This window comes from Ovis canadensis, chromosome 3 (genome assembly GCF_042477335.2).
Source record: "Ovis canadensis isolate MfBH-ARS-UI-01 breed Bighorn chromosome 3, ARS-UI_OviCan_v2, whole genome shotgun sequence".
Lineage (NCBI taxonomy): Eukaryota > Metazoa > Chordata > Mammalia > Artiodactyla > Bovidae > Ovis > Ovis canadensis.
The window spans coordinates 4,057,640-4,080,953 of NC_091247.1; the positions used below are offsets into that span (position 1 = coordinate 4,057,640).

The following is a 23,314-nucleotide window of genomic DNA, read 5'->3' on the forward strand; positions in this document are numbered from 1 at the left end:
CACGTGCTGATGACGCAGAGGCCCTAGCGACGGCTGTCCCCAGGGAGTGGCGCCTGCTGATGACGCGGGGCCCTAGCGACAGCGGTCCCCAGGGAGCGGCCTCGCTGCGAAGCAGCATGGACGCGACCACCGCCCCTCACCGCATTCCCCCGCAAATGCCCCAGTATGGGGAGGCGAACCACGTCTTCGAGTTGATGCAGGTGATCCAGGCAGCCCTGACCCATCGCGACACCAGGCGGTGGCCGGGGACCATCTTGGCGGCGATCCGGCTGCGCGCTGGCGACCCTATATCTGGGAGGGGTCACGTCTGTTAGCCACGAGGCCGCCCGACTTGGGGTGTCCGACACGACTGTGTCATCGTACCCCCAAGGAAGCTCTCGACCGAAAGATGCTCCTTGACCCTATTCGGCTGGCCCTGGAGGGAGGAAAAGGGGGCAGGCCATCCCGGCCGTGACTGGACCCTTGCTCCGACCCAGTCAGGTCGATGACCTGGAAGAGGTTCCTTCCTTTTTCTCACTTCCCCTGTTTGTGAAACGCCAGGTTGCAAGAGGTGGTTTCCAAGGGACTCATCGGGTGCTGACCATTCCCAGGCTGGCTGCGGTGTTGTGTCTGAGCTGGGGAGTGTCTGAGTTGAAGGTGGCCTCTCCATCCTCTGAGAAAGACCGCCTCCTGGGACAGCGGCCGTGTGGTGTGGACAGCAGCTTTTCCCACCCGGCCCTTTCTCCTCAGAGCCAAGAGTTCAGGGAAGCTTCTAAGCCCTCACCCTGAGTTCCCGACCTGACTGACCCACTGCCTGTGTGAACTGAGGCAAAGCCACGCCCTAGCCTGTTCTCCAGGTTTCTCTTCTGCATCTTAGGGTGGTGGTTTAGTCGCTAAGTTGTATCCGATTCTTGCGACCCCATGGACTGTAGCCCGCCAGGGTCCTCTCTCCATGGGATTTTCCAGGCAAGAATACTGAAGTGGATTGCCATTTCCTTCTCCAGGGGATCTTCCCCAGCCAGGCATCCTGGGGAAGTGAAAGCTTTCAGGAACTGGACTGGAGGATCTCTCAGCCACTCAGAGGTTCTGAGGGCCAGAGGGAAGCTGGAGTATTTGTCTGCTCCTCCGGGTAGACCTCTCCCCATCCCCAGAGGCACCTCCTCAGTGATGCCTGTGGCTATTTGAGCGTCTGACAGCTCAGAGCAGAGCTCAGAGTAAGAAAGCCGCGTCTCTATCTTTCCTGCGGACAGGAAAGATACTTTCCTTTGGAAAGTGTTCACTGATAGAGGGCGCACGAGAGATTTCTAAAACCGAGTGGCCGATCTGAGTAGAGGAGATGGCTAGCTGAGTCCTAAGCCCTCAGTGGTGTGGCGGGCAGGACACGGACAAGTCCTGGGGGCACCCTAGTCTGCTCTTAGGGAATCTGGTGTCTCTCATAGCAGTTGTTGGAAGGGGTAGCCTGAGGAAGCTTTTAGTCCATTATTTCCAGTCCTTAGTCATTTCTGTGCTACCTACATGGTTTTTCATCATTTTCATTTTTTAGCATTTTTATTTTAAAATGATTTTGGACCCACCGGAAGTTACGCAAGTAGCGCAGAATTCTAGTGTATCCTTCCGCCAGCTTCCCCAGGTAATAACATCTAACGTAAGGGTAGTTCATTGTCAAAACCAGGAAACTGACATGGGCACAATACTATTAACTAGACTACAGACCTTATTTGAATTTCATCCATTTTTACGAGCACTCTTTTTTTTTTTTTTGTATGAGTCTACGAAATTTGGGGCTTCTCAGGTGGAAATGGCAACCCACTCCAGTATTCTTGCCTGGAAAATCCCATGGACGCAGCAGCCTGGTAGGTCACAGTCCATGGGGTCTCAAAGAGTCAGACACGACTGAGCAACTTCACTCACTCACTCACTCAGGTGGCTTAGTGGTAGAGAATCCACCTGCCAGTGCAGGAGCCACAGGAGATGCAGGTTCAACCCATGGGTGGGGAAGATCCTCTGGAGAAGGAAATAGCAACCCTCTCCAGTATCCTTGCCTGGAAAAATTCCATGGACAGAGGAGCCTGGCGGGCTACAGTCCATGGAGTTGCAAAGACTCGGCTGTGGCTGAGTCAGTGAGCATGAGCACACGCACACGCCACACACTGAAATTTTACCACAGGTATAGATCACGTAACCAACAACATTTCCATCTTAACGTCATCATTTCTTTAAACCAGCCCACTCAAAAAAAATTAACTTATTTTACCTCATCCTAAGATTTGATGTACTGGTTTTCCTAATACACATTAGACATGCAGCTGTGTAAAAGTGGATTTTAGAATATTCATCCGTGAGCTATCTAGAATCATCTCACGCAGTCTCACCAGCACCACAGCACCATGGATCGTGTCCAGCTGTGTCTTAATAGGTGTGGAAGCTGAGGCCCGGAGAGGGGAAGGGACTGGAGAGATGCGGCTCGGGGCTGGGCCTTCTCGCCGTTCAGTGCTCTCTCTGCTACGCCGTTCTCCGTCTGCCCGGAAAGGGCTGCAGCCCCTGCCTGCCCGTCCCTAAGGCAGAAGGCTGCTCGTTTGTGCGCTGGCACTGCTCTCAGCTACCTGATTCATTTCTGTGCCTTTTGTTCTAGAACCATGGAAGCTGTTTTACTTTAGAGTTAAATGGCCAGACGGTCTCTTTAGATACCTGGCTAGTACATACCCTGTCCCACACTGGACAGATGCAGGTAGCGGCAGTGGCCACGTCACCCAGCACACGCTCTGTGTGGGGCCCCTTCTGTGGTTGTGCTGGGCACTGAGATGTGGGTGAGGCAATAAAGGGGATGCGTGCTGGCCAGAGGAGCGTGCCGCAGGATTGACCTAGTGAGCGTCATGGGGAAAAGTGTGTGATGCTGAGGGAGCAGCATCTGCAAGGGCTCTGAGGGGTGGATGGGTGCCCTGCAGGAGAAGGGTGGAGAGAAGGCTGGTCTGGGGGGGGCCACAAAGGAGCTGAGGGGCAAGGGCCCCAGGACTACTTGCTCTGAGTCAAGGGCGCTTCCCTCCAGCTCCGCCTCCTTCCAGGTGCCCCCACCCCCAGCAAAACCCATGTGGCCCGTCCCTCACACCTCTGCTCCCAGGGACCGAGGCAGCCACCCACTAGGGTGGGAGGCAGGGAAGAGATCATGCCCCATAACTGGTATCCATAGCGATGCCAGGTTGCTTGGCCACCGGAGCCAGGGGCCTTGGGTGCCCATGCAGGCGTCAACCCCCTGAGTGTCTGCCCTGTGCCCACAGAACATGCTGGAGCAGCTCCTGATCCACCAGCCCGAGGACCCCATCCCGTTCATGATTGATCACTTGCAACGAGACAACGATTATGGTGAGCACCAGAGTGGGCCTCCCCCTTCCCCCGTTCCCAGCTGTCCCTTCCCTCTGCCTCCTGGGAACCACTCTGCCCTTCCTGTGCCTACAAGGGAGGTCAGAGCAGGGATGGGGACAGGTTTTGACCACTTGGGAGGTGGTTAATTGAAAAAAATGCCGTCATTTCTTCTGGAGCACAACTTATACAAATGCTCTTGCCAAGTGATTAAAATGGAAACCTCCGAATGGCCCACGGAATCAATTATTAATGCTTTGGCACGCCCCAGCTGATGTCGCCTGATGAGTTTAAGCTCTGTGATCACTCCACTTGTCAGGTGTAAGTGTGGCTTCTGGTCTACCCAGACAGGCCGCGCTCGGCTCTTCCTGATGGTCTTGTTACGGGCTCCTGTTAATGAGTTCCAGAGCTCCCCCAAACCTTGCCCGAGTGAATGCAGGCCAGCCAGACCCAAGGCAGGCACTCGGGACAGGGAGGAGGGAGAGGAGGCGCTCTGTCCTGCGGTCAATTTGCCGAGTGGAGGCGCATGAGCGGAGGAGTGTGGCTGTCCCTCGTGAGCTGTCAGGGAGGCCAGTGTCCCGGAGCTTTGATGTTTCTTTCACTGGAGCATTAGCTGCTTTGAAGGTGCTCCCGGTGCAGCAGTGAAACGAGTGGTGCAGCTGAGAGGGACAGAGGCCTGAGATGCCCGTGGCGGGGGCAGAGGCCTCACGTGAGAAAGGAAGTGAAGTCGTTTTTTAAAAAAATGGTGAGAGAGAGGAGACTCGGAACCCATGGGTTCCCAGGCACGCCTGGCCTCTTCTGGGGGCCCGCCCTCAGGTCCTGGGCAGGCCCAGCCTGTGGGAATGAGGCGCTGTTTCAGAGGCCCGAGCCTGGCAGCGTGATGTGGCCTGGAGCACCCCACACTCCTTTCCCGAGCCTCCAGGGAGGCAGAATCGCACGTCTACACTGGGTGTGAGCTGCCGAGGTGCCCCAGGTGGAGACCGAGCCGGGGTGGCGGGGCTGGGGGTTGATCCGCTCTGCCCTGCGGGGACTCTTCTAAGGGGCCTCGGTTATCTGGTCGTCTGGTTGGTGTGGGAGGGAGGGCAGCTCCGCTGCTCTGTGGGGGTGAGAAGCCCCCTTGCTTCCTGGTGGTCCTGCTGCAGACCCCCACTCGCTGCCCCCGCCTCGCCAAGTGGTCTCTGTTGTCTGGAGGAAGGTGTTCCTGCAGCCTTACCCCCCACCACGCCCCCATGTCGTTTGGAGCTGGAGTTGCTAAGCTCTGATACCAAGGGATGCAGGGGGCACTTCTGCCCGTGTTCCCCTCTCATGCCGCCCCCCACCCAATCAATAAAGCAAAGCACAGTCAAAAGAAAGTAAAAGGCCAAATAAAGCCTCAGTTTCCTCTGTAAAACGGGCATGTCTGGTCGCTGAGATGGAGGTGGCCAAGCCCCAGCCTGGTCCCTAGTGGTGTCAGTGGAAGGGACGCCGAGGCCTGGAGGTTCCCACTGGACTTCAGGTGATGCTGGGCAAGTATCCGCTTTCGCGAAGCCCGGTGAGAGTTTTCCGGACTAAAACCGTACTTGAGAAAAGAATGCTTTGCACTCTGCGTTGGAGGGTGTATGTAATGGTCTGGTTGCGGCGGTACTTCCTACTTCCGGCTTGAAGAGTTCTGTTCAGGGACGTGTGTACCGCGCTGTGTGTGCCCCTGCCGCCAAGCTCACAGCTTCACCAGTCTCCCCGCCAGAACTTCAAGAGCCTGACATCCAAGGTACCACTCGTCTTTACGCTTTCGTCTTGCTCCTCTCTGTGCAGTTACGACTTTCAGCGTCGAACTGACTGCTTCACCAGAATGAAATCCAGACATCACCTTCCTGTTTTAGCCACGATGCAGTTGTCGTCAGGGGGGCGCTCATCTCGGGCGCCGGCCGTCCCGTGCCCTGGGCCACCCCTCCCCACCTCCTCAGCATCCCTTCCATTTATCCGCAGGCTGCCCTCGGCAGAGCCCTTCCTCCTTTCTCCATGTGACACCGCTCTGTCCCTCTCCAGTGGGGTGGAGAATTCAGACCCTCTTCATTCAGCTAGAGCTGGGGTGGGGGCTTCTGACTGTCCTCCCCCATGCCTGGAGCCTTAGGCTTTGGGCCCAGACACTGTCTCAGGGAGTCGAGTCATTGGATCCCAGGAACCGCAGGTTGGAGGAGTCAACTTGTTCCCACAGCCCTCCAACCCCACTCCCCCGCCTTGGGCCGGCAGCTCAGAGGGACGCGGGCACATCTTTTCCCTTTGGCTCAAGTCCCACTGCTTAAGTGAAGAGAGGGCATCTCTGGTGTCCCTCCCACGCCCAGGCCTCCACCTCCAGGTGAAGCAAAGATGCGGGAGAAGGAGGGGAGGACGAGGAAGATGGGAGAGGACCACGCTTCTGGGATTTCTCTAGGAGAAGGAAAGCCGGAAAGAGTTGCACCCACCCTCATGGTTCTAAAAGAGGACGGGGGCCTGGAGAGGCCCCCTGGTGTCCAGTGAGCATCCCTGTGGCCCTGAGTTAGTGAGTCAGTCGGTCTTGCCTTCTCCCAGCCTTACAGTGGTCCATGTCACCTGCAGCCAGGCACTCAGCCCCCTGCCTCCTTGGCCTGCGTGTTGGGTGGGTGGGGGTTGCCTGTGATGCGTGGCGACATGGCCAGTGGCCAGTGTAGAGGGACAGAAGCCTCTGGGCTCCTGGCGCTGAGTGTGCACGTGAGGGGCTGGGGGAGCCGTTGACACAGGGCTGGCAGCCCCTTCGCTGCGAGAAAAGCAGATTTAGTACAAAGTGAGCATTTACAGTAGCCCTGGGCAATATTAAAGCAGGCAATGGTGTATATAATGGTGTGTTTCGTTTTTTATCAAACGTTTGTCCAAGAAAGCTGTGTATTAGAGCTCCAATACCTAAGGGTTTTCTTGTGAATTTTAAATCATGCTCCTAGTTAAACCTCAAAAGGCTCTGTGGATGGAAAGGTTTTTTGATTTCCTTTGAAGTGGGTTGAAGAAGTTGATTACTCTTGGCAGTCAAGCAGCCTTTTATGACACTGTTTATAAATAATTACTCATGAGCAGGGCTGGAGTTTCAAGGTGTTAGATTTTAAGAAACTGAAATTAATCACATAAATGTGTGCGAGAAATTAGGTGGAGAGAAAGGCAGTGTGAATGTTCCCCTTTTAAAGTATTTTCAGAGATGTGTACAATTTGGGTGCCACTTACAGGAGCCCGGAAGGCGGGCTGGGGTTGAGGGGGGCTTTCCCCAGCAGCTGTGGAGCCTCGTAACTTTGTCAAAACAAGCGTATGACTTGGGAGTCCGCTTGTTCCTGAAACGCTGTTGTCAAGGTGCAGTCCCCCTTTCTCGGTCCCTCAGACCCTGAGCCTTGTTGGGTCCTGCCCCGGTTCTCGGGTGCTATGGCGGAGGCTGGGGGTTAGAGCCCTGGAGGGGCAGCAGGGTGGCGGGCACAAAGACCAGACCCACAGCCCACCGCTGCCTTCCTCTGGCTTTGGCAAGTGGGCGTCCTCCCCGTGGTCTGAGCAAGCTCTTTGCTGGAACACGCCAGGCCCACCACCCTTGACCCCCCATCCTTGCTGCCCTAACGCTGTGCCTCCCCTCAACCTCCCCTGGTACCCCAGTTCCAATCTGCCCTGATCAGGTGTTCCCAAAGCCACCTCATTTCCAGACTCACCCACCTTCCACTGCTTCTCTCCTCTGGTTGGGGCACCCAGGAAGGCCTTGGCCGGGTTCCAAGGCCAGAGAGAGGCTGGGCCATACAGCTCCGTCCTGGCTCCCAGCCCCGCAGCTGAACATCCCTTGCCTGCCCTGGGCCTGCGTCCTGAGCTTCACCGCCCCATGGCTGGGAGGTGCTCTCCCTGGCAGCCTGTAGAGCCCACAGTGGCTGTGGCCAGGTGGTGGCAGGGCAGCCCCTGTGGGCCCTGTGTGTGAATGGCATTCTGGGCTCAGGCTACTGGGCCAGGTGTCCAGGGCAGCAGGGTTGTCCCCCTCACACCCCTCGGTGACTGCCCTTGGGGCCTGGCTCCTGTGGGTGGCCCTGGGCCTGGCTCCTGCCTGGGCAGGATTCTCTGAGCCATGCTGGGCTGTGAATAAACCTGCCTCTATGCGACTCAGCCCCGTCCACGTCCCGCAGCTTGCACCCAAGAGTGGCGACTGGCAGAAGGTGCCTTTGCAAAAAGGTAGGAATGGTGGTGACAAAGGCGACCAGACACTCAGCAGCCAGAGGGGGACGGCCAAGGACAGGCCATCGGAGGCCCTGCGGTGTGCTTGGTTACTCGCGGTTCTAGCTGCTGGGGTGGAAGGTGAGACGTGGTCCCTGCAGCTGAGACACCCTCTCCACTGCTCAGCAGGTGGATGGGACTTAGCACGGCAGCAGCACCCTTCAGTCAGGAGAATCCCGGGGGAGGAACCCAGTGGGGCTGGGGGTTGAACGGAGGGAGGTGAGGAGGACACCCCTGTCGGGGAGGTGACAGGTGACAGGTAGGAAGATGGGAAGAGCGTCATCAGAACGAGAAGTCCAAGATGAAGGGAGAGGCTTGCCCAGGGCTTCTGAGTGACCTGGATCCCCAGCAAAGGTAGCTCTTAGGGTGCCCAGGGCACATCCCAGCTCCTGCAGAGGTCAGGCCCCTCAACAGGGGTCCACGGGTACTTAAGGCCAGAAGAACCCTGGCAGCTGTGGAGGGCGGGAGGCCCACCAGGTGAGTGTGGCTTTGAGGGGAGGGGGTGTTCAGGGGTTTGCTGGGCTGGAGCACGGCTGTGCGTCCTCCAGCAGGCACCCTCCTGTCCTTCATCCCTGATCGCATCGCCCGCCCAGAATCCAGGCTCGCAAAGAGCAGGTTACCTACATTTCACACCGTGGGGCCAATGGACCAGGTTTAGAAATGAGGGACGCGACAGTGTTTGTTCTAAAGCCATCAGCTGGGGACACGCAGGAATCCAGCAGCAGCGGTGTGTGCGGCCTCATTCGTGGTCCTCTGAGAGACTGCTCCCTTGCAGAGACTGGGCAGAGGCCCTGCTCCCTCCCAGGTCTGCGCCGAAGCAATCACCTCGCCCACCTGGTGTGGCTTCCATGCTCTTCCCAGCAGACTCAGCCCCATGCAAGTTTGGAGGGGGTGCTCAATGAGTGTTTGTGGAGTGAATCGGTGAATTACCTTGAACTTGCCCTCAACATTTCCCCTGAAAATGAGAAAGGGCTGTGGAGTTGGGGCAAAAGTCTCTTCAAACCCAAGCAGCCCGGCTGGGTACTGGTGTGCTGATCATGAGTTCACGGGCCACACGGACCCTCCAGTTCCTTCTCCGTGTCCACTCTCAAACTAGGAGGTCTCTGCATGGATGTGGCTCCTTCTCAGAGGCCTGGCAGGAACGGGCCCCATGGGTTGTTGTGCACACCTGTTCACCTGTCCCTGGGGGTGGGACGGGGCCAGGCCAACAGGCGGAGCCAGAGGCCGGCTTCCGCCCTCCTTCTTCCCGGGTGCTGATGCTTCTCGCTCCCCGCAGTTGGGGGATGGGTGACATCATCAGTGTGGCACCCAGGGGGGAACCAGCTTGGAGTCCACACACCACATCTTGTTGCCCTTGTTTTGACCCAAGCGCACACTTTCCAGCCCTCTTCTTTAGATGCTGGGTTTTTTTCCTTCTTTTCCAATGGCCAGTACCTGCTCCCTAGTCCACGAGTGTCTTCAGGGCTTCTGCAGGGGCCAGGAACCTTCCAGAGCCAGGAGTGCCACAGTGAAGCCCGTGGTATCCATTTGCATAGAAATATCCATATTTGAAAACAAAGCCTTTCCTATCTGGGGTTTTATAAATCTGGCTCATACACTCCAGGCTTTTCCCTATTATTTCCTTCTGTAACATGATGGGGAATACAACTTGCTAAATAAAAAGGCATAAATATTTAAAAAAAAAAAACCCACCTTTGAAAGTCGATTTACATAAAATACAGCTTTATTTGAGAGCGTGTCCCTGAGACAAAGTCCCTGTTTAAAATGCTTTATGGTGTTTGAAATCCCAGTTGTTCTGGATATTTATTAGTTCGGCAAACAAGTTACCGTGTCCACGTCCCCTTGGAGACAGAAGAATAAACCATCTCAGTGATCACTTACCTCTCTAAACACAGGATACGTTCTATGGTGGGAGCGTCTCAGAACCGCTGGGTTACAAACGACCGCATCACTCCCAGAAAATGAAATCTGGGGAGGAGAGAAATAAATATACCCAGAGCTCTGCAGACACGAGAGGGTTTTTTTTTTTTTTTTTGTCATACTGAACAGTGACATTCAAATCTCTTCATTTCACAGTGCCGAAGATTGTAATATTAGGCCCACCTGCCTCGGGGAAAACAACCATAGTAAGTGTATCATATTAACTGTGGTAATATGGTAATATCTCATTTATCCTGCAAAGCTGGACTGAGGCTGCACCTCGGTGACTTTTCAACTGAGACTTTTTTCATCTCTTCTCTCTTCTGCTTCCTAACTTATTTTCTCATTACAAGAGGCAGCATGTGTTTGTAGTAGAAAACCTAGAAAATACAAAAGACAGAAACAGATTTCCCCAATCACACAGTGATGAGCATTCACTGAACACGTGAGTTATGCCTGCCAGGGTATTCTCATGGCTACGTGTCCACCATCCTGGCACACCCTTCGTTCCACCCTTAGGATTCGTTTCCAGAAGGAGAAGGTCTGGGTCAAACAGCAGACTTCTGGTATAGAACCTTTGGGTTCACCAGTAAAATTTTAATCGTGCAGTGTGTCAACCAATCAGAAAAGCAGAGAAACGGCGCCAGAGAGACTCATGTACCCAATTCCCGGATTTTACAGGGACTTGTCATTTTGCCACATTTGCATGGTTTTCTCCCCATTTCAAAGACAGTCGAGCTTTCAAGACACAGCCGATGCCTCATCCCACTTTGCTTCTCCCTTTTTGTCTTGCCCTCGTGGGAGACAGCCTCTGTCCTGAAGCTGAAACTTCGTTCCCTGTACGGTTTTAATCTTTCACCTCCTTTGTTAAGTGCCAAAAAACACCTTCAAATTATAATAATCTGAAATGGAACTCTTTCTTGTTCTTTAAAAAAGCCTGGTTAATGAACATCAGGTAACCATAAGTTAATGATAAATAACAAAGTCCTGCTCTACAGGACAAGGAACTATATTCAATGTCTTGCAATAACCTGAAATGGAAAAGGGGCTTCCCTGGTAGCTCAGACAGTAAAGAATCTGCTTGCAATCCTGGAGACCCAGGTTCGCCGACTTAATGGATGTGAGTTTGAGCAAACTCCGGAGAGAGTGCAGGACAGGGAAGCCTGGCATGCTGCAGTCTGTGAGAGGCACAGAGAGCCAGACACGACTTAGCAACTGAGCGACAATAACGGCAAAGACTTTTACGCATATCTGAGTCAATTCGCTATACACCAGAAATGAACACAACATTGTAAGTCAACTGTATACTTCAACGAAAAAAACAAAACATCGGTAGACTGTGGAAGACTATGTCATCACTGTCAGCACTCCTCCTGGGCCCACAGGCTGTTTCTCTGACCGGCTGGCACCTTGTTTTATTCTGAAAAGGAATCAAGATGGCTGTTCTTACATAAAGCCACATGCAGCTACCCTGCTTTTGGAGTGAGATTCGCCAGCTCTTCAGTTAATCTGTCATCTGTCTTGTCTGTCCATCCATTCATCCATCTGTCTATCTCTCTGTAGTGTTTCTACTTGGTTCCTCAGGACCAGGCTGTCAGCGTTCACTCTCTCTGAATCTTCCCTCCCAGTCTCCATTTCCCTGCCAGAGACCACGGACTCCCAGGCCTGAGACCTGGCAGCCACTGGCACTAGCTGGCGTTTCAGCCCCAATTCTTTTGGCAGATTCACAGGCCCCGCCCCTGTCCACTGTGTGGAACACACAGAATCTAATTTTCCAGGAAGATGATAATAGTAAAATCCCAGCAGGCTGCTTCCTGATCTCGTCACTGACACCTCCCAGCAGGAGAAGCAGCGAGATTAAGGTTCATACCTGCCCCGGGGGACCCCCAGGGCCTTCTGAACCATCCTGATGCTGAAATAGTCATCAGTATAATCTTGGCGTTAAGAACATTTGGTTGTATGGTTATTCTTTACAATGTATTCTTCCCTGGAGGAGTATACAGAGTGGTCATTGGTGAACTGAACATTGACTTGGCCCGGACATGAGTCTCCCAACCTTTAAGAGAGGATGAACTTGGAGTGCGTGTCGTGACCCCTATTTAGGGCCTGTCCCCCTGTTTCCTGGTTTAAACTTTCAAGTTAAGAACTCATGGTCCAGAGAGCTTGAAAACGCAGGCCTAGGGCAGTCGAGCATAGGTTTTCCAGGTCCACTTAGAGTCAATGGCTGGTTGAAGAAGAAATGGCAGGCAAGCAGAATCCTTTGGCTGGGAGGGATTCTGTGGCTTTGTCTCCCCTGGTGGCCTCCTTCCAGCCAGAAATGATGACGCTTCCCTGTGGGCAGCCCTTCCTGGCAGAACATGGAAGGACCCAGGCATCGGAAAGGCGTCCTCCTTAGTCATTCCTTCCACAAAAACGTTCTTTTCCCCTTTCTTCAGGCTATGTGGCTTGCCAAACACCTGAGCACCAATCTTCTCAGCGTGGAGGGCTTGATAGCAAAGGAGTATTCCCCTCTGGCGGCAGACGCCAGGATGCACTATCAGAAGTTCAAGGTAGGATGAGGGGTTCTGGGAAACAGGATGGGGTGAGAGCTCCCCGCAAGGCGCCTCCATCAGCTGCTGCACTCCTTCCATTTCCTGGTGGGTTGGGGTGACATGAGACCCAGGCAGGATGGGACCGAAGGAAGGGAGAGGTCTTCCGTAGGGCACAGATCCCGGGGGCTGCCGGGGGAGAGGCTCGTGGTGCGCCAGCCTCAGCGGCTCACGGCAGTGGAGCGTGGAGGGTGGCGGCCCGCCCTGCTCTGCTCAGGGTCAGCCGGACCACGTGGGTATGGGCGGGGCCGGCGGGGCCTCCATCCGCAGGCACTGTGCCTCCTGGCTTGCACCGGGACCTGGTAGGCCTGCGCCGGCGGGGAGCGTAAAGGGCAGTGGTCCGGCTCTCCTGTGCTATAGCTCAGGGCCACTTCCTTCGACTCCTCTGGGAGGGCGCCCCGTGGCATCCCCGGAGGCTGGGGGTCTGTTTCTACCATCCCACCACCACTGTCTTTGAAAGACGTTTTTAAAAGGGACACTTAGGGCTTAAGCATGTTGGTTCTCTTAAATACAGAAATTTCCAAATATCTTTTCAAAAACTCCCCTTTGGAGCATAAGAGGATGTCTTAGTCCATGCCAGCCGCTGTCACAGACTGGGTGGCCCAGAAGCAGTCTCCCCCACACTCCTAGAGGCTGGCGAGTCCGAGGTTACAGCGTCCGCAGACTCACTGTCGGGAGACAGCCGTCTTCTCACCGTGGCCTCGCATGGCCAGAGGACAGGGAAGCTCTGGGGCCTCTTGGTCTTATTTACGAGGCTGCATCTGCAGGACCTAATTGTTTTCCAAAGGCCCCACCTCCCGGCACCATCGCCTTGAAGGTCCTATAGGACTTTGGGGAATGCAGGCATTCAGCCCAGTACAGCAGGGGTGCTCACCCGTTCAGGCGTTCCTCACCCACACCCGGGCTTTCTCTTGTTTGTGTGGGGAGAAGGCTGAGAACAGTCGCGATCCCAGTGTTTGCTGAGCATTGCCCAGGGCTCTGCCCGCCTGTTGGGGTGACCAGCCGGGGTCTCCCGCCAGTCTCCACAGAGGCCGTGGCTGAGGGCTGGTTGCCTCCCGTCTTCACCTTCACTCACAGGCAGGCTCTTGACCAGATAGTGACCACGTGTGGTCACTGTTCCTCCAAGAACGTGGAAGGAAGCTTCCAGGCCTCGTGGGCAGCCTGTGAGTGATGGCCGGTGGGATGACTCTCATGGCCAGCCCGTGGTTGTAAGTAGCAGAGATCCGCCGGGGCTGCCCAGGGCAGGAAGGGGAAGCTGAAGGCGGATGCACTGACTCCTGGGCTCCAGATGGAGAAAGCACCCATACATCTCCCCATCTCTGAGGCCGGAACCTGGGCAGCACCCTGGCCTGCTCTGCCCTGTGTGGTCGCTTGTCCCTTGTGTCCATTCTCTCTGTGGCTCTCCCTTCGTCTTCTGTGTCCCTTCGTCTCTGTCGTCCTTGCCTGCTCATGACCGCCTACCTCGTCCCAGTTCCTGTGTCTTCAGCTCAGACCATCCCCAGAGGCAGCGCCAAGGCCAGGTTTCCAGAAAAGGGAACTGCGTGGGCCTGCTGGTCAGGTGGCTGCGGGGCCCTGCCAGCTCTGGTGAGGGGTGTGCACAGTGGATATGTCGAGGCCCTGGAGCTCGGCCATGGGCAGGAAGGCCTGCTGGGGTGAGGACATTCCTGGGGATGACATGTCACTTAGGCAAACCCCCAGCCTCAAATTTGCTGATTTGCTGAAAGTAACAATTTGATGGAAGAGAAAGAAAACCTCACTCAGCAAGACTAGCCTCTCTACCCTCCCAGCTGGTGAACCAGCTCTAAAACCGCTTAATCCAGAGCACTTGCTGACCCCATGTTCCTGGCCAGGACTCTTGGGGAAGCAAGCGATGCCCCCTGACTGGCCCCTGTGTCTTGCCGGAGTCCGAGTGTATGGTTGGAGTATGGGGGATGGCAGCCCCAGGAATGGGAATCCGGTTTTAGAAAGAAAGCGGTTATCTCATTTCCTGCAGAAGCTAAACTTTCCAGGGTAGGGGAGGGAGGCTGATTTCTAGGATAAAGATGCTTTTATTAGGTTTATAAGATTCAACAGCGAGGAGGGAGTTTAAGAAAATTCCTCCTGGGTTTCATTACTCTAATTATCAGACCACATCGAAGTGCTTTCAAGGGTGTCTTGTTGGGGTTCTTTGGTTCGGAAGCTCGGGTGGGGGGAAGATGAAAGGCCAGGGCGTCAGGACTGATGAAGGAGGGGAAGGTTCTGAGGAGGCGAGGGGGCGCGTGGCCTTGCCGCGGAGCCGCCTGCCCGCGAGGCCGCTCATTAAGCTTCGTCTTTAAAGCGCTGCTGATCCAGAGCCTATAAAGCTCTCTTTTGCAAGCAGCAATAATACCTTCAAATACGTAATTTTCTCCTGTTAATCTCTGCTCTGCCTCCTATATGGAATTCTCTCATACAGTCGGTGTTAACCAAGACATCTCCATCTTGTAATTTCCAAGCGGTGGCTGAAACACTTCCCAATTGCCTCCTGTGTGCCAAGCACCCTCCCGCCAAACCACGGGAGACCCAAAGATGAGTGCCTTCTCCTTGCCCCCGGGAGCTGATAGCCACTGGGGCGAGGGGGAGGGGGGTACCGAGGGTACCCAGCCCAGGCCGCAGGACAAGGAAGCCCTCATGCAGTCGCTGGTCTCTGGACTCAGTCATTTCCTGAGGGTTCTCTGAGCACCTGCTAAGCCCCGAAAGTGGCTCTGAGTATACAGGCAGCAGGGTTTAGGGACTCTGGAGCCAACCCGAGTCGTGCTGAAAGCAACGATGTGGAAGAACCCAGCATCTGGCAGAAGACCCGCACAGGCAGGGGTGGCTGAGGAGGCTGGGGGTTCCAGGCCGCCGGGGTGGGAAACAGCTCTGTGTCTGGGTGGTTTGTAGCGTTGTTACAAGAGGTTGTAAAGGTGCCCAGAAGCAGTGGGAAGCATGTAAGAACATCCACGGACCCATCATCCGGCTTCAGGCAGCGTCATCAGCTCATAGCAGTTCTGACCCATGGAGATGCCCCAGCCCCCTGCTTCCTGGTCATTTGAAAGCAAACCCGCCCTGCACTTCATTTCATCTGAGACTGTGCTAGTCTATATCTGCTGAGAGGCTGAATATATTATACAATGGCTGGACCAGACCTCAGATGAGATCTCTGGCCTGCAGCCACAGCAACCGGCCCAGGAAACCAACCTGCTGTCTTCAGTAACCGGCCTCAGAAGCCAGAGGGCTGAGAGTTATTAGACTGGGAGGAAGTCAGCCTGCGCCTCTGGTTCAGTCCAGGAAGCCCAGCAACAACCCCGGTCACAGTCAGTCCCAAATGGCCAGGACTTGCTTCAAAGTGAACTGCCAGCTTCCCTAATGCTTGTCCCCACTTCCGGCTTGTGACCGGGGAAGGCCAAGTCCACTCCCCTAACCACGTGCACAGGATGCCCAGCTCAGGGCGCCGATAAAGCCGTCCCAGTCCTCTGCCTGCCAGATGCTGGCGCTGCGGCCGACCCCCCTGTTGGCGTAGACTGCCACTAGGCAGACTGGGCTTTCCTCTTTCGAGAGGTCTTTGTTGCCACACCCCGAAAGATAAAGGCACAGCCCTACACTGTCATGCTTAGAAAACTTACCCATATTTCTCCAGTGCCCCTTCAGGGTTAAACTCCCCCGAGGAGGTGGGTGTCTCACGGTTCTTGCCACTGGCCCACCCTGCCCCGGGGCACTCCTGGGAACACCTCCCCGGGCAGGTGTCTCTCATCTCCTCTCCACGAGGACCAAAGCCACCTTGGCGCTCTGCGGCGCCTCGTTATTAAGTTGGTTGAATTCACCTGCTTTGTCAAGTCTCTGTTCCTCACCTGCTCCCTTTGGGTCCGTCTCTAAGCCTGCCACCTGAGTCAGCGTCACAAACACCACAAAAAGGCTCAGAGAGGGTGGCCCCCGCAGGAGAGGGGGGTGGCGTGGGGTAGGGAGCCTGCGTGAGGCCAACTGTAGCCCAGGGTGTGAGGCCGAAGGCAACGCCTGCCCAGGTGCCAACCCCACACCTGTATGGCCTGAGCTTGAGCCCCGCCTTGGGCTTGTGTCCGGGGCTCCTGAGAGCAAACCTGGTCCTGGCCCCTGGTCCTGGCCCCTCTGGGAGTTTGGGAAACGAGGGAGAAAAGAGTCAAGTCCTACTGGGCTCTCGTCACACAGGATGTGATCGGAAGGTGAAGAGCTTCCACGGGGAAGGGACATTTCTTGGTAGCTGAAGTTGAATGTGATCGCTCTTGATTATTTTAGATTTTTACTAGGAAAAAAGAAAAGCTTTATTAATTGAAATCCCTGCAGTAAGCATGCATATTTGCAAATGTAAAACTGCCCCAACCAGAGGTCCTCAACCCAAGCAGCGGGTTACTCACCCGGCAGCGTGGGACTGCCTTAGTCTGGATCTCTGGATGTGGGGCCGGGCATCTGGAGTCAGTTCCCCTCCCTGGGGAATCCTCATCTGATCAGCTGGGAGCCCACCCCTCACACCACCCATCTTTCCTCATGGCAGTCGTTATTTGTACAGCTCTGCTGCTGCTGCTGCCAAGTCGCTTCAGTCGTGTCCGACTCTGTGCGACCCCATAGACAGCAGCCCACCAGGCTCCCCTGTCCCTGGGATTCTCCAGGCAAGAACACTGGAGTGGGTTGCCATTTCCTTCTCCAATGCATGAAAGTGAAAAGTGAAAGTGAAGTTGTTCAGTCGTGTCCGACCCTCAGTGACCCCATGGACTGCAGCCCTCCAGGCTCCTCCGACAGCAGTACTGGAGTGGGGAGCCATTGCCTTCTCTGTTGTACGTGCAGTGATCGCTAAATCGAGGTTTCTTTTGGAACCTTGCATAAGGAACAGACCAGCCTGTGTTTGTTGTGTGACTAAATGACCCACACTCTGAAGGCTGGCCCAGCCAGAACATGCCAAAGCTGGGTTCTTCCTAACTTCAGTTCTGTTTAGCTCCTCCCTTCAGTCCCATTTACAAATCAAGAGCCTGATGGAGCCTGATGCACCCAAGTGCCCAGGTGTCATCACTGTTTAATAACATCCAGATCATGAGACTTGTGCTCTCGGCCTGCCAATACCCACACAGAGTGTGGTCCCCTGCAAAGCTTCCCAGGATCTCCCCTCAGTCCTGGCTCCCAGTCCTCTGGGGTGGTCTAGCTAGTCTCCGTCCCCCACCCCACCCCGCCATCCCACCTGCCTCCTGGCTGCTCCCTGTGCGCTCGGCCCTTCCCTGTCTGCCCTTCTAGGTGGTGGTGCAGAACGGTCCTCTGGGAAGATTTGGGGTGGTGGAGGAAGTTACAGCCCAGGAGGCGGGCAGAGGAGCCCAAGGACCAGTCTCCTTGGCTCCTTTCAAGTTCGCTGGCCGTTCCCACCCTCGGGTCTCCCTTCCGGCCCCCTCCCTCTGTGGGGCTGTCGGCTGCCCCTTGCCGGGGTCTGTGAGATCCCTTCAAAACCCGGGCCCCTGCTCCCCACCCCACCCCCACCATCTCCTGTCACTGTTTTGGAAGCTAGAACTAGGAGAGTCTCTGCCACGGAAACCTGTTCTGACAGCCCTGAGAAGTGGCAGAAACTTTGAAAAGAAGAGTTGTCTTTAAAGAATTCTCTAATCAAGTCTTAAGTGAGTTCCAGTCCAAGTATGCCTTTCCTCCCCCAGCAGCAGCCCCTTCAGAGGCAAGGGGACGCCGTCAGGCCGACCGGGAGCCTCAACTCTTCCCCTCCCCGCTCTGCTCCAGACTGAAGTTTGTACCATCGATTAGGACACCTGCAATTCCTGAGCAAGCGTCCACCCAAGGGTGACACGGGGACGTCAGGGGCCCCGAGGGCGGGGCCTGGTGATGAGACCATGCAGGCTTCTGTCATCCCAGGAAAAGAAGCTTGGGCTTGAAAAGTTCAGTGAGGTGCCCGGGGACAGACAGGGCTTGAGCGGCCACACCAGAGGCTGCCCCGTTGGGACAGGGGAGGCACCTGCGAGGTTCCCAGCCAGCAGTTCTGTCCTGGGCCTGGGTGCTGGGAGAAGAAAGGTCCAAACTGGAGCCACACAGCTGATTCTGCCCGTTATGGCAAAGCGCCTGGCCAGCGGGCTGTCGCATTGCCCCTGCATGGGAAGACAAGGGCCGGGGGCCTGCACCTGTGCTGACCTTCTCGGTGACCAGCAGGGACTGCACTGGGCTCCATCCAGTTTGTCCCTGATTCTCCCCCAAAGCCACACTTTGGGGGCAGGGGTGGAAGAGCGTGGCAGAGCTTGGGAAGGAGGGAGCCTGATTGCCGCAAAGACAGTTTGGCAGGGCTCCGAGCAGCGGCCCCCGGGAGGCCCCCGCCACTGACATGACACATCAAAGCTGGTACCGAGACAGCACCGAGGCAGGGAGCGGTGGGGGGCACCCGAGAGGGGCCGCGCTCAAAGTCGCCAGCCTGTCCCCCGCCGCGCAGACCATGGGGGGCACCACGCTCCACCCAGACCTGTCGCCTTTCAACCCGTGTTCTTTGATGGGCTTGCACCCCCCCATCCCCCGTGTCCCAAAACCTGTTTGAATGCTGTCTCCTGAATGGGTGATGGCAGGAAAGGGGAGGAATCATGGGGTGGAAATCACTGTTTCTGGGGTCGGCAGGGACACCCAGGGACAGGAAAGGATAGGAACCACGTGGAGGGGAGGGGCAGTGCTCCTCCCCGTTCCCCTCGCCAGTCTTGGGGGGCTCTAGTTGGGGCAACATGGGCACCAGCAGGATAGGTCACTCTCCAGCAACTTCTTCCATGTACCATGGGGCTCTCGGATGCTGGAGTTTGTTTAAGCCAGTGGTTCTCCAGGTGTGGTCCCTGGACCAGTATCCTCAGCATCACCTGAAAACTTGCTCAAAATGCAGATTCCCAGCCCCACCCCAGACCTGTGGAGTCAGAACCCTGGGGCGGGGCCAGTGATCTGTGTGTTAACAAGCTCTTCCAAGATGTGTGTTCCAGTTGAGAACTACTGGCTTAAGCAGGACGGAGGGCAGATGTAAGGACACAGAGGTGCCTTAGGAGATACTGAAACGGGCTGGGTGCTGGCTGGCCTCTGGCCTGCTCTTCTGAGTGTGCCTCTCGTTCTTCGCTCGCTCTCCTGCTCCTGCTTTTGCGGCCCACTTTGTAGAAGAGGCCCATGACTTTCAAGGTGTGCTCTTCCTCTTCGAATCTGACATCCTGGAAAAGCCATTCTGGGGCTGAGAAACCTGGTGTCTCTCTCCTCTTGTGCTGGGTTTCTTCCCTTATACGCCCCTTGTGCCTGCAAAGTGGCTGCTGCCGCTCCAGCTCTTCCATCCTCTCAGCTTTGGATCCAGTGGACAGCAGAGTTCCTGCCCCTGATGATTTCACTCATGTCCTGGGTTTATTAAGGGTGCCCCCGGCTAACGATTGCCACAGCACCAAGTCCTTGCTGGGGGCCACACACACACCAGCAGCCACGTGTCCCACCTCACTAATCCTCACGGCAACACTGAAGGACCTTGTCTGCATCTCATTTACAGACTCAGAAAGCAAGACTCAAAGCTTTGAAGGCACTGGCCAGGGTCCTTAGTGGGTGGTCAAGGCCCAGATGGAGAGCATCTGAGTCCCCAGCCAGTCCAGTGGGCCCCCAAGGTTCTCCCTGGGAACGTCCTTCTCCTGAATCCAGAGAGAACCTCCTGGATCACTACTCACGACCTTCCTCCCCCTCCCCCTCTGGCCTCTGACCCTCCCCTGTGGGCCAGTTCCCGGGGCATCCTTCACCACCACCTCCATCTGCCCAAGCCCAGCCTGCTCTTGTTGGGGACCCATTCAAACAGCTCAAGGAGATGGCAGGTCAGGTCACTTCTGGAGAATCCAGGATACCTCAAGCCCCGGAGAGGACTGTCCCCTCACCTCCAAGGTCCTCTCTGCACGTCCAGTACCCCATTCGCTGTGTCAGAATCACTCTTGTGTGCAAACTGACCGAACTGTTCCCTCGCACAGATAAACATGGCAAACATCAGTAGTTAGCGGGGCCGGGCACCGTCTGTTTTCCCGACCCTTGCTCCTAGGCTCTAATGAGAGTGAGGTGTGGACGTGTTCTCCACATGTACAAACACTTATTAATGTCCACATCTAAGTCAGCAGCCCCGCGCATCCCCCTGACCTGTCCCAGCAGCTCTGTGATGTCCCAGCTCTGTCCCTTCAGGCATCCCTGCAGCACTCCAGGCAGAGTCAGCGTTCCTGAAGCAGGATCTGGTCACTCTGAATGCTGGGTCTAGAATGAGAGATCCAGACTTTTCTCCAGCATCACTAAAATGTTGCCAGGGCTCCCATTCACCCTAAGGATCCTTGGGGAAATCAGGGCAAGGTGCTTGTCCCCACTGTCCCTCCCGGGTCCCCGGCTTGGCCCAGAGAGTGTAAGATAGGTCTCCTCTGCCCCTCGCCCCATAGCCGGGTGCCTCTGTGTGCGCCCAGCGCAAACCTGCTCGGCCCTGGACGCAAGGACCCTCCCCTGCACCTGGCAGAAGTCCAGCCCCTTCTGGAGACCAGTCAGCCCTGAGGTAGCTTGGGAGGTGGGCTGGGGCTGGCCAGGTTGGGGAGTTTGGGGAGAACCACCAGCTGTTAGTGACCGGGGATCATGGCGACACCTGGGAGTGAGTTTTCCAGGGGCATTGGCTCTGGGGCATGTGAGGCTTTGTTAGAAAGAACAGACCTTGTGAAAAATGGGACGTCAGTTCTGGTCCAAGAGAGAGGCTGCTGAGAAGAGAGGAAACGGAAGGAAGGCCGCTCTGAGCGTCACCCTGCACTGGTCCAATCTCCCCGAGCCTGGCCTGATCGGGTTCAGGTCCCACCTCTGCCCTTACCTGGCTGTGTAGCCCTGGGGAGATGGCCTAACCTCTCTGAGGCCCAACCGTAAAAGGAGGATGACAATAGTACCGACTGTACGGAGCTGCAAACGTGGGCTGCCGCAGCCTGGCACCCAACATACACTCGGCAGAAGCCGCCGCAGGCTCACTACTTACTGAGTGGATTAAGGAGCATGACGTGCCGTTAGGTCACAGGTCAGCAGGGCTTCCTCCGCCCCTGACGCTGTGCTGGTGCAGGCGGGAAGGGGTGCGGGCCAGCACCTCACAGCCAGGTCTCCGGGGGAGAAAGCCCTCCTTTCTAGCATTGGCCCATCTCCGTGGGACAAACACCATGGAACACCAGGGCCCGCTTCACGGGACGTGGGGATGGGAAGACATGGGCAGGACTCGCTCCCTCCTGCACGTCAGTGTCTGGCAGCCAAAGAGAGGAAGACTCAGTCCCCTTCATCCAGGAACTGAAGCTCTTTGGGGAGACAGATGTGTGCACAGGCCCCTGGAAGGCCACATGTTTAGCGCAGTAACAGAGTTTGCCATGGAGGATCATGGCAGCCCCCAGCCCAGCCAGGGGAAGAGTCAGGGAGGGCTGCTTGCAGGCAGTGGCACTTGGGGAGCCTGGAGTCACCCAGGTGGGGGTGGGGGAGAGCATCTGGGGCGGGGCGGGGCGCTGGAGAAGCAAGCGAGTGGAGTTGGATGCACATGCATGGGGTAGGGGCGCTCTCAAGGAGTCTGGACCACCCTGGGGCCACAGGTTGGCCCTGGACTTCATGGAGGCCACAGGGCCCTGGTCAGGGATCTGGAGAAGCTTCATGGCCACAGGACCGGGTCCTTGGGCCTTAGCAGAGTCCACTGGCCTGCCAGCTCTGTGTCCCCTTGAGCCCCACATGGCGGGGCAGGCCCTCATCCTGTGTCATCTTTCCTTTAGATGGTACCCAACATGCTGCTCATCAGACTGATGCAGGAGCGCCTGAAGGAAGAGGACTGCATCAGGAGGGTGAGAAGCCGTGTGTGGAGCCGGGTGGCGGGAGCTGGGGGGCTCCGGGGACGGGACTCTGTCACCAGATGAGGGAGGGTCGGAGGTTGGGGCTGCGTGTTCATGTCCCAGAGCAGAGATGACCTGCAGAGAAGGGTGCAGCTCTGAAGTCTGGCAAAGGTCAGACTGTGCACGTGGGCTTCACCTGGGATGGAGGAAAAGCAACAAGGAGGCGCCTGGGGAGCTGTCAGGCCCCTGTAGGGATAAGCTGGATCGCCACACAGGGCCGAAGCTGTGCAGGGCTGGGGGACCTGGACCTGCCGGGCCAGAGGCAGAGCTGGGGCCTAGCTCTCAGTCCGTCCCCTGCTCTCTCACTAGTCCTCTTCCGCCAGACCCCATGATGTCAGAGGGCCGAGGTTCCGGTGAGGCCCTCCGTGGAGGTTGGCCCCCTGGGGCAGGTGGGCGGGGGCTGAGGGATTGTGACCTTGTGATTCATAAAAAGAAATACATGTTTCATCTTCATCCAATTTATCAACTGTTGGAATTTGTTTTTAGTATTCCATTTTAATTTTTTGCTTGTGGGTGTTTTTTTGTTTGTTTTTACTATCTCTCTCTCTTTTTTTAAAGTGAATGACCTAGTGATTACAATATACGGACTTAGATTCCCAGTCTGTTTCGAGTCGGTTTTACCATTTCAGGTGGAACACACAATATAGACCTCTTCCGTCTCTTGGTGTAGCTGTCGTGTGTATTGCATCTATATGCACCAAGACCCCATCAGGCAGATGTTATCATTTTTGCTCTCAGTCATCAAACATGTTTTAAAAACTCAAGAGAGTTGTTTGTTGTATTTATTCAGGTATTTACCATTTCTCTTGTTCTCCATTCCTATCGTTGCAAGTGTCCCTTTCTGTCTGAAAAGCTTCTTTGAGCAATTCTTCTAGAGGAGGCTTTTCTTTCATCTGAGAACATCTTTATTCATTTTTTTTTAAATTAACTTTTTTATTTTTTAACTGAGCCCCGTAGCATGTGGAATTTTAGTTCCTGGCCCCCTGCAGTGGAAGCATGGAGTCTTAACCACTGGACCACCAGCAAGGTCCTGAGAATGTCTTTATTTTGACTTCGTTCCTGAAGGATGTTTTTTTCTGGATTCAGAATCCTAGATCAACAATTTTTTCTTTCAGCACTTTATAAATGTTCCATTTTAGCACTGTGGTTTCTGGTGAAAATCTATAGTCATTAGAACTCTTATAAATAACGCATTTTTTCTCTCTTGCTGCTTTCAAGATTGTTTCCTTTAACTTTCAGAAGTTTAACTATGATACATCTGGGTGTGGGTTTTGGAGGACTATTCTTTGCAGGGTTTGCTGAATTCCTTGAATTTGTGAGTTTACGTTTTTCTTCAAGCTTGGGAAGTTTCCAGCCATGTCTTCCCCACATAAT

At 55.5% G+C, this 23,314-nt stretch overlaps 1 protein-coding gene across 6 annotated transcripts in view; it reads left to right on the forward strand.

Moving 5' to 3' along the window:
- The first annotated feature begins 7 nt into the window (after positions 1-7).
- The window catches only part of AK8 (adenylate kinase 8), a 133,894-nt gene continuing 110,587 nt past the window's right edge, over positions 8-23,314 (forward strand). Inside the window, exons 1-6 of one of the 6 annotated variants that reach the window (XM_069582096.1) lie at positions 56-200; positions 1,748-1,832; positions 3,255-3,339; positions 9,634-9,683; positions 11,913-12,026; positions 21,824-21,892. In XM_069582096.1, coding sequence (XP_069438197.1) covers positions 3,258-3,339; positions 9,634-9,683; positions 11,913-12,026; positions 21,824-21,892 — 315 coding nt within the window. In that variant the 5' untranslated portion in view covers positions 56-200; positions 1,748-1,832; positions 3,255-3,257. Of the gene's footprint in view, positions 1,194-1,747; positions 1,833-3,254; positions 3,340-9,633; positions 9,684-11,912; positions 12,027-21,823; positions 21,893-23,314 lie in introns of all 6 variants that reach the window. The other 5 variants (XM_069582093.1, XM_069582094.1, XM_069582095.1 and 2 more) reach the window with 5 other exon arrangements.